Source organism: Cyprinodon variegatus, unplaced genomic scaffold, assembly GCF_000732505.1.
Source record: "Cyprinodon variegatus isolate N-32 unplaced genomic scaffold, C_variegatus-1.0 Scaffold455, whole genome shotgun sequence".
NCBI classification, from domain to species: Eukaryota; Metazoa; Chordata; class Actinopteri; order Cyprinodontiformes; family Cyprinodontidae; genus Cyprinodon; species Cyprinodon variegatus.
Window position 1 is genome coordinate 579397 of NW_015150908.1, and position 15145 is coordinate 594541.

Here is a 15145-nt window from a genome sequence, read left to right on the forward strand (position 1 = left end):
AGAACAAATTCTTTCAAAACTCTGCTTGAAATGATTTAGATCTCCAATGAAACATCATTCCAATCAACCCTGGGTATCTCCTGCTTTAGCAGCTTCAATGCAACTAAAATTTCTCAGACATGTCTTTACTCTTTATAGGAAATTCAGTGAAATACTGAAAATTTGAATTTCAAGCCAATAGTGTTACAGAATCCAGGACAATACCTTATTACCTTTGTAACATTCAAAACATATGGACATTTTGATGGCAAAAAATTAATGTCAAGGTAATAACAAGAAACGCCAACTTGCTTGAATATATTAACAAAAATAACTAAAGTGCTTCTATAAAAAATTAATGAAAAAACAGAGTAAAAGAAACACTATTTTTTTGGTACAACATAACCTTAGAGGCATTAATGCTGATACTGGCACTTACATTTCTTAGTTTATAAACCTAAATATAATTGTTAACTAGGCTTATTAACCTTTTCGTTTTCCCTTTTTAACTTTTTAATTAGCTTTTTACCTCTTTTCTTGACTTAACTTTTTTTCCCCAGCTTAATTTACAGTAGGTAATATATCATTCAAGGGCTCATCTAATTGGTCAAACTCCAAAATAAGATGCACATCCATGTAGCAAGTGATCAAAAATGGTAACTTGACCTATAAGGGGTTAAGGATACTGATGTTTTACTATATAGATAAGTAAATACATTTAAAGGAATAAACTTGATTAAAAACATGTGAAGAAAGAACATTAAACTAGGCTACAGCTGGGTTTATTCACATCCCTGGTAAGATGCCTCACTGATATGAGGTGAAAGTTGTTCCCTTATTTTTCCAAGCAAAGGACACATAAAAAATACAATTCTGAAATTAAACTTAAGTTTTGACAGTAACTTTGCTGTGTTTCTGCATTATTCTATTTCTATATATTTCTTCAAATTTGATTCTTATCTTATTTTTCTTTTTTATTCAATAACAGATGTTATATATAAAATATTTTTTTATATTCCTGTTTTTCCAAATTTAAGCTGTTTTTTTCCCTCCATATATTTCCCAGATCATATATCTCTTCACTTCCAATACCAACACTGGCTCCTACGCAGCTTCTACATTGATCAAAATGTCATCTCCCATGCAGGCTAGAAATGCATTTCCGTTCCTCACGCCATAGAAGCCCACCGCAAAACGTAATTTGAAAAGAATGCATTCCATAAAACTCAGCATATCTGAAAACAAAGATTCTTTAAAAAATGTAAAATGCGTTAAATAACAAAAGTTAGGATTGAAAAATAAAAAATCTGCAAATCAAAATCAAAATTACATGTGAAAAATAAATTGGAAAAAACTCAAAATTTTATTAAAACGTTTTTTTTCCATTCCTGGAACGCATTTCTTTAAAATTTCCTACCACAAAATGTGTTTTTGCGTTCACACCAAAAATTGCAATAAAATTCACTCCATACTTTTATGTCGCCATGTTTACAGAGCTTTTCCTTTTGGTTTTAGCGTATTTAATTCACTTTATACAAACAGCAGAGAAGCCTGTTTAGCACATCGGTCTGTAGGGTCTTAGAGGAGTTGCTGAACAGAAGCGAACCTGCTATGGAGACAGAACCATCACAGATCTTTGCTCCAGGGCCCTATCAATTACTAACATCCAATTATAGCTATGGATGTCCGCTTAGCGCTGCTACTAAATGCTTTAGTCTTTTTTTATTGACTATCTGTCGGCAGGATGCACTAGTGGGGCCACCGGCTAATAATCGGGCATTGATCTACCCACATGTTAACATCAACAGCATGTTAAGTACAGTGAGCTAGAGATGAGCAACACCACACTGAGCTACATTTCCCTTCACTCGGTTAATTAGGAAGCTCATTTGGTACAACTTTGATTAGCGCTGAATTGCAATTAAACTCATCACCCAGTACATTAACTAAGGAGGGGAATTAGCTTTGATTGCTAAAATCTAAGCAAACAGTAAAACAAATGACTGACAGCATGCAGGAAGCAGGACACAAAGCTCAGTGAGTTTATTTCAATCTGAAGGTGTCGAACTGCGTCTGCACTGAAATTGATTAATTACAATCATTAAGGGGTTACGGAGTCACCTCACCTGGTGGAAGGGCTCAGATCGGCTGGATGATTAAAACGCATCACAGAAAAAGCTACATGAAGCAGAGTCACTGGAAAACTGCTGCAACGTAAACAACCCAAAATAAAAAGTGGACATTTTTAATTTCATTGACTTTTATTATTCAAAAATACAGCACAAAAATACACAGAAAGAAAATATGATTTGAACAGAGTGTGCACCTCAATGGAGTCTTCATACAGTATTAGTACACCGATTTCCAAGCTAATATTGTTAATAGTAGTTAATATATTTTAGCTATGAGCATGGAAGAGTAACAGGAAATCTGTACACGTCACCCGCAGATCGCCTTATGGGAATCCTGGCTAGCATCAAGTGGTAAATACAGCTGCTCGCACAAAAACACACAAGAAAGGGATTAAAGCACAAATGACAGATGTTTGATTGTAAATTCAGCAAAGTTAGTCCTTTTCCTGCTGCTTAGGAATAAGTGATGTTAATCCCAAATCCAGGGGCCGCTGCAGCGAGCAAAGAATCAAAAACAGATTCAGCGAAGGTCTGCAACTTTAAAATAAACGAAGAATCGATGTGGGGGGGCGTAGGCATGGGCTGGTTTCTAATATTAAACAATAGTTGGGTTCATAAAGGGGATGGCATCTCTCTCATACTATTTAAATGTTTATAATGATTTATAATCCCCAACATACTGCAGGTTAGAAAAGTGGCATTTCTCCTCAAATTCAGCTCTGATGTAGAAACTAAAGCAGCCACATCCTTCAATCCACCGAGTGTTCTTAATGTCAACCACCTGACATACATTTAGGATGCTTTGGATGATCCTACTTTATTTTATGAATGAAAATCATAAATAAATAAATGCCACGGTGAAAAAGCTAAATCAATGTTTGCAGATGTAGGAAGAAATGCTGTTTTCCAGATTTACATCAAAGCCCTCAAGATAGTTTGTTTCATTTTTGGTGTAAAAAAAAAATGCTATTTGTTCCAGCTCGAGCCCAGAGTAATGATTGCTTTCTCAAAACCGACACGGCCATTAAAAATGATGCTTCTGCACAGAACAGCAGTTTAGCTCAGGCAACAAGGCACGACAGAATAAAAAACAAAAAGGTGAAGAGTGGAAAGGAAAGAGTGTAAGGAAAGAAGAAAGAGAAAGTAAGGCATCAGAGAAGAAAATAAGAAGCCTGTGTTTGTATCGTGTTCGTCCGGTAAGGTAGGAAACCAGGCAAGATGTTCGGCTTTCAGAGAATGACTGCTAAAATAAGCCAAATTCTCAGGAACTGTTAAAAACTGACAGTTTCTGCCCTGAGATCGGAAATGAAGGTCAAACCAGAGCGCTTTAATGCGGAGAGTGAAACAGTTTGTAGCCCTCTGCTCTGTGGGAAACTTTTTTCCTTCACCTGCGGTTACCATCCTTCATTAAAATGTTCAAATTAATGCTACATAGGCTGGATTCCTACTGACCGCGGGGAGAGAGGGTTAATCAGGGTGTTGCTCCCTTGTAGTGCATCAACAAATATGGAGGATTACAAAGGCTGCTGAGATAACTGAAGACGTTCTCCTTTAGTCTTCGTAATTGGTCAGTATGGATGTAAATGGGGGGGCTAGCACTTAGGGTGGGGGCCTTCATATAGTCAAACACAATCAAAGCTGACTGCTCAGTGAACCTTGCTGACCAGCTGCCTGCTGTACCCCCAATGCAGGCTGTCTGGGGGAGGGCGGGGACGCGGAATGGAAAGATTGGTAACAAAAAACAAACATCCAACCAATCACCAAACATTTAGACCCATACCCCCCCACATCAGCCAATTACAACCTTTTCAGCCCCCCCAACGTTAAACTCAAAGTAGGCAGTTTGTCAAACACAACATCTGAGCATTAAACAGGTCTTTTCTTTAGGAATTAAGTCACATTTTGTTGTGGGAGGACTGATGGGTTTTCAATCAGCATAAAACATGCTACATTAACTTATATCCAATCATAGAAAAGCCAGAACCTGTTAAAACTGGAGAGGTAATGGTACAGTTAGGGGAAAACATAAAGAAAAGGAAACTACAGCTTTCTAAAACTTCATTCAGATATCTAAACTATTTACAGACACATCCAGCTGCAGGTTTCTACACACAGACATGCAAACAGCTGCGCACGGTGCCAGTGAAGGGTCTGTTTTAAACATACAGCATATCTACAGCCAAAGAATCCATTGTTAGAAATCATGCAGTTATGTACAATAGAATTTGTATATTGACCATTTTGATCTCCATCCACACCAATTCATTTCCTGCAAGAAAATCCAGGACATAAAATACATAAAAGTGTTTTTTGTTTTGTTTCTGGTAAAAAGTGAATGTGCTCTATATCCAGTACAGCACATTAAAAATTCAGGGGGGGAGGGGCATGTCTTCATAAGGGGACCTTTGCATTTGTAAATAATAAAGAGCAGATAGTGGAGCGCATCCACCCACTGCTTCATTTTACTAGCGTTTTTGTCCGAGGTCCCTTCTTCAGCAGAAAACGCGTTAGACGATGGAGCCGTCCCTGTTCTGGGCCGGGGTCATGACGGGGATGGCCCCCATGCGGCTGAGGTTGGGGCCGGCCATTCTGGCGTGGGAAGGAGGAGGCAGAGGGGCCTGGCTTGGAGGACGGTCATACTCTTCAGCGGACGGGATCTTGTCATACTGGGTATTGGTTCCCATGTACTGCAGGTTGGAAGGCGACATTGATCCCAGTGAGGAGCGTTGACTGCCTATGGTGAAGCTGCGTGCGCTCGAGACACGGCTCTTTGGAGGCGGCACATCCTCTCTGTGAAGGAGCACAAACAACAGGAAATTAATTAGATGATTGAGGCTGAATTAAAACAGCAGCAGATTTAGACAACAGAAAAAGATTTAGACACCGGAAACAGATTTAGACAACGGAAACAGATTTAGACAACGGAAACATATTTAGACAACGGAAACAAATTTAGACAACGGAAACATATTTAGACAGCGGAAACAGATTTAGACAGCGGAAACAGATTTAGACAGCGGGAACAGATTTAGACAACGGAAACAGATTTAGACAGCGGAAACAGATTTAGACAGCGGGAACAGATTTAGACAGCGGAAACAGATTTAGACAGCGGGAACAGATTTCGACAAGGGGAACAGATTTAGACAGCGGAAACAGATTTAGACAACGGAAACAGATTTAGACAACGGAAACAGATTTAGACAGCGGAAACAGATTTAGACAGCGGAAACAGATTTCGACAACGGAAACAGATTTCGACACCGGAAACAGATTTAGACAGCGGAAACAGATTTCGACAAGGGGAACCGATTGAATAATCCCAGCGATGGAATAAAGATTTTTGGGGTTACTCAGATTAACTTTGTTTCATAGAATGTTTGTTTGCTGATTTAAAATGAATACAAACAGAGGCCATTTGTAAGTGGTTAAATACTTTGTCACAGCACTTATATTTATAACATGCTAGTTTGGTGGCTCAACAACGAAAGCTATACATTTACAATGATTAGAAACACTAAAACACTCAGAATTTATGATTCCAAGTTAGAAAAAGTTAATTTAATACTACCAACCTTTTACACTTTATAGGACAAGTTTATCCTGATAAGTCAGACTAAATGTGAGATTAAATGTGTAACTTAGTGTGGCCCCGTTGTCTTTTAAACCATGTCTGTGCCTATTGGCCAACGCTCTAACCAATGAGCGCAACTGACTGTGACGTAGTAAGCACGACAGAAAGCTGGTGGGGGAGTGTAAACAAACAGCCTGTCTGTAAAACGGTGAATACGTCCTTCTTAAAAATGAATGAGCGTAGAGCCTCTTCCTGCTCACGTTTCAACGAAAACTCCAAGTCTAATCCTTCCAAAATTGATTCCAAAGCTGAATCAAACGAGAACTGTTCAATAGTTGCTGCCATCTTCCTTGTTGTGCTTTCTACAGCGTCACGCAGCTTTGTCGTCACGCCCTCAAAACCCCGTCCGCTTTGCATGCTAGACCACTCGCAGGCAAAAATGATGCAGCATCAAAATATCCATAATTTTTTAATGTTACAAAGGTAATAATGTCTTGTACTGGAGTCCAATAACACCATTGGCTTGAAATTTTGATTTTCAAAGTATTTCACTGAGTGCCCTATAAAGAGTTAAGTAACATAATGTCATTTTAATTTCGAGAATGTAGTCATTTAAGGTTTTGTTGGTTTTACCCAAAAAAAAAAACAAAATAGTTTGGTGGATGTTTTAAGTAGTTTATTTTTTTTTCTCTAGAGTGCAAGTACCGTGTAATAGAGTGTGGAGTCATTTCAAGAGCAGAACATGGTTTGACTCAATAAAAAAATTGACAAATAATGGGACTCTGCAGATCTGATTGACAGAGTCAAAGTCACAAGGACTGCGCAAAAGCCTGCAGCCGTAAACACAGCATCCCAATACAACTATGCCCTCAACTCCCTCTGCCAGCACATTAAATACTAATAAGCAGCAATAATCCAGTTAAATGCTCAATCAAACTGAGCCTCAGGGGCCACAGCTTGTTCAGTCTGTAGCATCATGCAATAATATGTCTGCCAATGTGTGCAGGAGACAGGGACCAGAGGCCTAATCCTCTTTGTCCTACACTGTGAGCAGTGTCACATTGTGGTCCCAGATTCAGCCCACAGCAGAGTGATAGCAGGGGCAGTGGTTGTGGAGAGTCCACAGGGCGGATGGAGACATGGACAGCCAGAGAAGGGGTTGATCTGTAGAGGGGGTGGGTGGCAGCCACAGGCAGACATCACACAGGATCCACAGAGCAAACAAAGCTTTCAAACTGATTACCACAGCTGTTTATTTGAGGAAGGGAGAAAAAAGAAAAACGCTGATGGAGAAAAATCCTTTTTCATGGCTGTTGGGGTGTAAAGGACCTGCTGGTGGCTTTGTGTGTGCGATCATGGCCGAGTGTGCAGAGCTCAAACATACGCTTCCTTAAAAACATCTCTTCTAAAAGTAACAAACTTCACTTGGTTTTAGCTGATAGACCAGAGGTACTGCTTATAATTGTAAAGTGGGAGGAAAGAGGTACAAGGTGTATCCACCCCCTTTATTCTGATCATCCTAAATAAAATCAATTGGCACCAGAAGTCACTCAACTAGCAAATAGTGTATAACTATGTGTCTCCATTATGTACACATTTTTCAACCTTTTTGCCATTGTTGAAGGGTTGGGGGCGCAGGCTTAAGCCAAGACAGAGTTATCATTCTCCTTGTTACTAATAGCAGAATATGTAGTAACTAAGTTTTCCTTTTCATCAATATATTCTTTTGGGGTCAAACCTAATATATAATACAGCGGGTTCAGTGGTAACGTAAAATCAAATATTCTTTTAAGAAAGTGAGTACGGACTCCTCGCCAAAAATGTTCTTGAGAAGAACACAGGAAAGTGTGGACTCTGGGAGAACGGGAGCAGCAGCATAAATATGGGCCAAATGGAACAGAAGCGTATTTGTGACTTCACCACACACCCGGCTCATCTGGAGCTGCATATCACCTCCTGTTATTAATAGTCTCTGGATAATAATAAATTATAAAAAAATTTCATTTAGTGGGGGATTAATAATGACAGTCAGATAAACAAAAATCAAGTGAACATTTTGCCAAATAAAATAAAAAACTCGCCATCAGATCCAGCGGTCCTTAACACAGCAATGCAGAGAGACGGCTGCTGCAGACAGGCTAACGTTAGCCCTGGCTGCCGTTGGCCTCTGAGGTCCGCTGGTTGCCACGGTGCTTTCAACTTCGGAATTTTTTTTTTTAATTACGCATTAAAATTCGTAAATGGACCATATAGTGACACCTTAAAGTATAATATTCTCGCCTCAAATTATCTTGAAACGTACATTTAGAACTTTTAACTTTCAATGGAGCTCATTGTCAAGAACTGACAAGTCTGCTCTGATGCATGCTGGGTAAATAGAGAGGGGCGAGAACAACATCCAGGGACTCCGTTTGTTCTCGGTCTGCTGTTCTTGTGAATTGTAACAGTACTAGTGCTGAGGCTGATGACGTTTCACGAGCACACGAGAAAACACAAGTACACATTAAGAAACTGCCTTAATTTCAGTGTGAATCCCTTATCAAAATGGAATCAGTACTGGATAGTCCCAAAAGATTGGAGTGTAGTCCCCAATCCGATTACAGTTCCTCCACCATAAGTTTGAGGCATTTCTGTCATATTTTGAAATACTGGAAGGTTTTTCAAAAAAATCTTTATTTCCAGTTAAATTCCTTCCATCCTGGGGCAAAAAAAAAAAAAAAAACCTTTGTCTGAAATCTCCTCCCATTCCTCATCTTCAATAACTATAACATTTCTAATTCCCAGCTTTGCTTTATATCTATAGAGCTGTCAGAGAAGTGTCTCTGTAAATGTGATATAATCTTCTCTTTATTATTTTACACTATACATTTTATCAGAAATAATTCCAAAGATAGTTTATTCTATTTTATGACTTTCAATTTCAAAGGAAAACGCTAAATTTTAAAGCCGTCATGAGAGAAAACTAAAGCTTTACTCCTTCAACACACCGTACAGTTTCAGCGACTCTATGAGCCGCATGGCGTCGGCGTTTGGTTGGCATACCTTATCTCGTTGCAGATTTCCTTCTCGTACTTCTTGCGGTTGCGAGCACGGCAGAAGCAGAACAGGATGATGGCGAGGAGGATCAGGATCAACAGGACAGCTATAATGGATCCTGCGATGATGCCTGCAGTGTTGCGCGCTGAAAAACAAAAAGAAGTTTAAAAAAATTAGGGTCACATTTTTGGGTTCAAATTGTTTTATAAAAAATAGGTTTTGGATCAATAATTCAGTTTAACTCCAATAATTTTCAGTAAAAGTAACAGTTATTAGTAGTTTTTAGATTCCTTTCAGATTCCTCAAGAGTCTGTTGCAAAAAATCATTAAAGCCATTGAAGTCTAAAGTGGGTGCTTTTCGACTGGGAAACAGAAAGACAAATATTTATACACTAACATGGTTTCTCATATATATTCTATAACCTCCTGGATCCTGCATGCATCTAGTTTACTACTATGGCTTAATTAAAACACTTAAAGAACCCACAAATTCTACAAAACAGAATTAGTACTGAACAAGTTGAACACTGCGGTTGAATAAAAGAGATCCTTCATAGAGAAAACAGAAGTCAGCTCAGAGCTGCATCAGGTTTATAAAAACAGGCTTTGTAAAGTTTATTAAACTCTGTACATTTCATTTTTTACACATTTAGTCTCGCTAAAAGCACAGGCTTGGTATTTTAGATGCATCAAATACATCATTAGCAAAATGGTGCACTGAAGTGAAGCAGAAGAAGAACCATGCAACATTTTCAGAATTTGAAAACAAATTTATTAAAAATCTGATGAGTGAATTTTACATTCCTAATAAGATCTCTTCATTCTGATATTTTTAAATAAAATCTAGAGCATGGGTAACCAAAACTCAGCAGGGTCCGAATAAAGAAACTCATAGACCAATAAAGGTCCGGAGACATTTTTAATTATAATCTGTTACTTTAAACATAATTTAATACTGCGATAAAAAGCAGGTTTTTATGAATCCATGTTTAAAAAAAAAATAAAAAATCTAAACTGTTTTTTGAAGTAGAGAACAACAATCGTTCAGTTTGGTATATAGATACTTCCCTGGTTCAAATATTTTATAAAACACCTGAACCAACCGTTTCTTTTTTCTGTCCTAATGTTCGCAGTGGGCTTTATGCTGCCCTGCAAGGCTTTAAACCTGGGTTTGAATGGAGACTAAGCCATTCTAAAGCGCATATCAAGGTGCTCATTTTCAGCCTGGATCCATATTTATTTTTGATTCTATTCATGGTGGAGAATCCTGCTTCACAGCGGCAGATTAAGCCAAACATGCTCTAAATGTTCAGGGTCATCTTTGAGCTGCCATTGTAGGGTGCTAGGGGAGCAATAAGGAAAAAAAGGGTCTTGCTCAGGGACCCAGAGTGGCAGTCTGTGGGCGTGGGGCTTGAATTGAGAACCTCAGGGTTCCAAGCTCTATGCCCTAACCACTAGGCCACCACACCCCATTTAATGTTGCTGAATAGCAAACGGTAAATGTCAAAAGAATTAATTTATTGCATTTTCAAACACATCCGTTAAAAACATAAGAAGTCTGGAAAAGAGTAAATATTTCCGTGCCTTGCATCACCCTGATAAAATGTATTTTTTTTATCTTTCTGACTGTAAAGTGAGGCTCTAAGAGCTGTGAATGCTTCACTAAGCCACTGCTTATGAGCATTAAGTTAGTGTGGAACTTACGTGGAGTCACGCTGAGATGCAGGATGCACTCCTCAGAGCCAACGGCGTTGCTGGCAACGCAGCGATAAGAACCAGATGCACTGGCAGACACATTCCTCACGTTTATGGTACCTTCCACAGTGTCTGTTTAGAGGGCAAAATATTCCAGATTGAAACACAGAAACAGAGAAGTCCCTGATGCTTTTGGTAAATGTCAATTACCCAACACAGCAGAGGCAGGCAGCAGCTTGTTGTCACTGGTTTTCTCCCATTTGTATTGCATAGGCTTGGTTCCCTCAGCGGCGGTGCATCTCAACACAATGTTCTTGCCTTCTTCTGTGGTACCGGTGACTGAACACCTCGGCTTCGACGGCCGAACTGCAGCAAAAAACAAAACAAAAGAAAAAATAGCATCCGAATTAACTCAGGAGAAAACAGTTTGTCTATTTTTTACAGTGTGTAACAACGGTATGCAGATTTAACTTCATCTCCCCCTGTAGCTCAAACAGCAGTCATCAGCGAAATGAAAGCAGTAATCAGAGTAATTGATACAGCTGCTGTCATTACAGGAGCCGTCACTCAGGATAATCACGACCAACAAGGGAGGCGAAACACAGCGCTCAGCAGAAACGATGAGAGAGCGGAGTTTCTGTGTGGAAACTGTGCCAAAGCGTGTGTGCAAACACGGCTCAGTCGGTCACAGTGTAGCCAGGATATGAGGGGGAACCTAAAGCAAACACAGCTTCAAATGAAAGAAAAGGCCAGACTGAGGGACTCTGAGGGTAAAGTCTGTGCTCTATGACCACTGACAGAAAACTGACATCATGGTGAGGTAACGGCTACAGGAACAAAACAACAAAACATGTGCAGCAGAGGGGGCCGCTCAGAGGGGAGCCAGGTGCCAGTCGGGAGGGGCCAGCTTAGCAGAGATGAGCATAAGGATTAACAGTAGACTGACAGCGCTGAGTGCTCTTATCAATCTAATAAACACGACCGCGGAAAGGACACAAGGTGACGAGGAGACTGGCAGCTCAAACATTAGGTGAGCGGCGATGGACAGACGGTAATGGGCGGCGGGGGCGACGTCCTGCAGTGTTCTACCTACAGATGTATTCATGCATCATGCACTAAATGTCAGGGAGCTATGACATTTAGGAACGCATCTTTTAAAGGTGAAAGTCAGACCAACACATCGGCTCCTTATGTGAGGCTCTGAGGGTCAGATTTATGTGTTTGGGAGATGAGGTCATAGAAGAAGGTGACAGAGTCTGCAGCAGCAGGCGGTGAGGGTTCAGAGTGACACGGCGCGTTATTCCTGCGGGGACTAAACAGAGAGGCCTCTTCTGCAGGGAGATCTGGTTCATGATGGCAGCTGCCTGAATGTAGGGAGTCACAGCAGCTTTACAAGCTGCTGACATGCAGCACAGGTCTGCCGGTGGAAGCTCTCCTCTTGTTAGCTTCAAAGTCCCGCTGCAACCAGAAGACAACAGGAAGCAGAGCTGGGGAACGTGTGCACGCATGCAGCAGCAGCAGCATCAAACAGACCTGAGGTTTGTTTATCTTCATGGACCCTCCTGTCCTCTTATTATGAGGCAGGATGGAGCTGAAGGTAAAACGCCGAGCAGGCAACATGTCCTCACCCCTGTATGTCAATGCTTCCTCGGTGCATCGACACCCCTGGGGTCAGCAGTCTGCACGCTGCCATGGCCTTGAGAAATCCTTCCTTTTTTATGCAAACAAACGTTTGTGTAGCTCAGCAGCCTCAAGCAGAGATTGAACTTTTTTTTTTAGGTTTGATAAATTTGGTTTCAATCTGTTTTGTTTATTTTTACATGTCTTGAACCATTAAAGGAGGGATGCATTCCTTTATTCGGTTAAAATCACCAAAAATTGGAATATTGAGAAAAGTTTGGTCATATTTTTTAATTAGAGAATATTCAATCAGTTCACTAAAAACGCCACATGTCTGAACAGTGTGATAGATGCCCAGATCTCTGATGGCGGCCCTTAGGTCATGCGTTGGATCTGGTGGCTCTAATCTTCCTCCTGATGTTTGCCTCATCCTCAGGGATTCTCCACAGAGCTCAGGTTAGGCGAGTTTTTGGCTGATCGTGAACAGAAGCATCACGTTCACTGACCTTTGGGAGTGTAGGATGGTCATAGAGTCCTGCTTGAACATATCATTATCTCCTGAGGTTTTTAGCATATATTGTCCTGACAGATGACTGAGTTACCATGGACGACCAACACCAGCAGAGGAGACTGTTGTAACTTCCTATATGACTTTGAGCATCTGTGGCTGTCCACTCTTCTTCTACGGTTTCCAAAGCTGAGTCAAACGAGAACGGTTCAATAGTTCCTGCCATCTTCCTTGTTGTGCTTTCTCCAGCGTCGTGCAGCTTTGTCGTCAGGCCCTCAAACCCCGCCCACTTTGCATCTAGAAATTCAAAACACATCTCTGCGTTGTGATTGGCCCGCCAGATTTAGGCCTTGGATATTTATCGAGGCAAGACCACTCACAGGCAAACATTTTTTTGGCCGCTGGCAGGTGGGGCTAGTCTAATAGGCTATGTTATGTTATTTAGCCTCTCTAAATTCTCCGTAGGTGTGCGTGAACGGTTGTTTGTCTCTGTGTTGCCCTGCGATGGACTGGCGACCTGTCCAGGGTGGACCCCGCCTCTCGCCCATTGACAGCTGGAGATAGGCACCAGCACCCCTCGCGACCCCACTTGGGATGACCATGATGGAGAATGGAAGGTTGCAGGACCTACAATAATCTGAAAACAGGACGTTTGACCTTTTTCACTACTCTGTCAGTCAAGCTTTTTTCCTCCTTAGTTACTCCTGGTAAGGCGCTTGTGATCTTTGCGGATTCATCTTTGAATCCCTTGAATGCTTGATGTCTTGACTGCAACTTTAGTTTCCCCTTTTTCCTCCCAAAATTCTTGGTTTTGCTTCAAACGCCTCTCAAAGCTCCAATTATCCACATTCCTGGTACACCTTGTGCTACAGGCCTTATTAGAATGAACTTTCTATAAATATGATTGGATTTAGAGCTCTGAGAACAACCAGCATCGCTAGCATCTTTAGCAAAGATGGCTTCCCATAATGTGTCAGCGGTGTCGTCTACAGACTCAGAATGAGATGATTTAGAGGCTAAGAAAACCTCTACAGGTGTTATGACCTAATAACCTGTTTTGATGTCACACCATGGGTTTTGAATAACTTATACTTTTAAATGTTTCTGTATATGTTATATGGATTCCGAGTCGTCCATCTAAATGAAAATAACTCAGAAAGAAATGAAAAAATTATGGAGATGCAGCATATAATTACAACGATCCAATAAAACTGAAGTACTCCTGCTAAAGTTTGCATTATTTGATATTGAGAAATGCAATTAAAAAAGTCCAATTACTGAAAACTCAATCTAAAAAACAGGAAATAAAAATAAAAATGAAGAAATCTGCAAAAAAAAACAAATTAAAAAAATTAAAGTCTGAAAGCAAAAAAAAAAAAAAAAGATTATTAAATTGGAAGTAAGATGAAAAATGTAAATCTGAGTTAAACAGAAAATTACTCTCAAAACCTTTTTCAACAAAAATGCTTTTTTTAGTTTCATTTCTGGATTTAATTTTTTTATTTACATTTAGAAAATGTGTTATTTGCCAGAAAAATAACAGGAAAAATTGTTGCTGCTTGTGTCTATTTCTTAAACAACAGAGAAGACGTTTAGAAACCAGAGCAATGAAGTCGACCTCAATCAGGAGTCCTGTTTAAAGAGGTGAAATCAAACAGGTCTGTGTAAAAGCCACAGCTAATAAACTACCAAACGTTTCCCACATTGCTTCTGTCGGGGTCTGCCCTGATATGCCCATGGGCCATAAAATGCAGCGTTAATGGTTTCTGAGTCAGCTGTAGCCACAATAAATGCTGAGATCACTTGTTGACACTGACCACTGTCATTACAGCAGAGTTAAAAGCCGCAACAACTTCAACCTCTGACAAACCTGTTTGGGTGCTTGGCTATTGCTTTCGAAACGCTTTACTCTAACAGGAAGAGGAGCCATTTTCTGAAGCTTGCCTCAGAGTTTTTCCTGATAGCTGAAGGTACCATAAAAGCAGCTTGTGTAATGACTAGTTTATCATGCGTGGGCTGTTTGTCCCATATGCAAATAGCAGGCCGGTTTCGGGAGGCGATTCCCTTTCGACATCATTTAACTGGCTGACTGATCAGTGAGGCCACAGAGTGTGACTCTGTTTGCCTTGGGATTAAATCATCTGACTTCTACAACTATGATGTGTCATCCAGTTCCCTCTGTGGAAAACAAATAAACTCAACGCTGCATCTTTACTTTCTGTTGGCTCAGTGGAAACCAGACGATTTTAGTCAGAGAAAATCATTAGTCATATACCAGGATGTTTTACACCTGATTATTATCACTTATTAAAAGGATGGATATTAAAAGTCGTAGGGAAATCAAATTTAAATGTCAAATTATTCTGGCTTAAACATATATATAAATGTACTCTTTATCAGTACCCAAAAGTTACAACATTTCTGTTTTAAAATCTGTGTTGTTTTTTTCCCGTTATTTTATGCAGGCCAGTCAGTTATATATCAGGCTGAACACCTAAATTCAGCCAATCATATATCAACGGTCATCTGTCAGTAACATTTTTTCTGTCATAGCATCTTGATTCACATGTCGCAGCTAATATACGCAACGGTTGAAATAAG

At 40.1% G+C, this 15145-nt stretch overlaps 1 protein-coding gene across 1 annotated transcript in view; it reads right to left on the reverse strand.

Annotated features, from left to right (window-relative positions):
- Positions 1 to 2117: 2117 nt before the first annotated feature.
- cxadr (coxsackie virus and adenovirus receptor) overlaps positions 2118 to 15145 on the reverse strand; it is a 62924-nt gene continuing 49896 nt past the window's right edge. Inside the window, exons 4-7 of the mRNA XM_015389342.1 lie at positions 10627 to 10782; positions 10426 to 10548; positions 8728 to 8866; positions 2118 to 4901 (exon numbers count right to left, since the gene is read on the reverse strand). Of these exons, the coding sequence (XP_015244828.1) occupies positions 4619 to 4901; positions 8728 to 8866; positions 10426 to 10548; positions 10627 to 10782 (701 nt within the window). The 3' untranslated portion in view covers positions 2118 to 4618. The remainder of the gene's footprint in view (positions 4902 to 8727; positions 8867 to 10425; positions 10549 to 10626; positions 10783 to 15145) is intronic.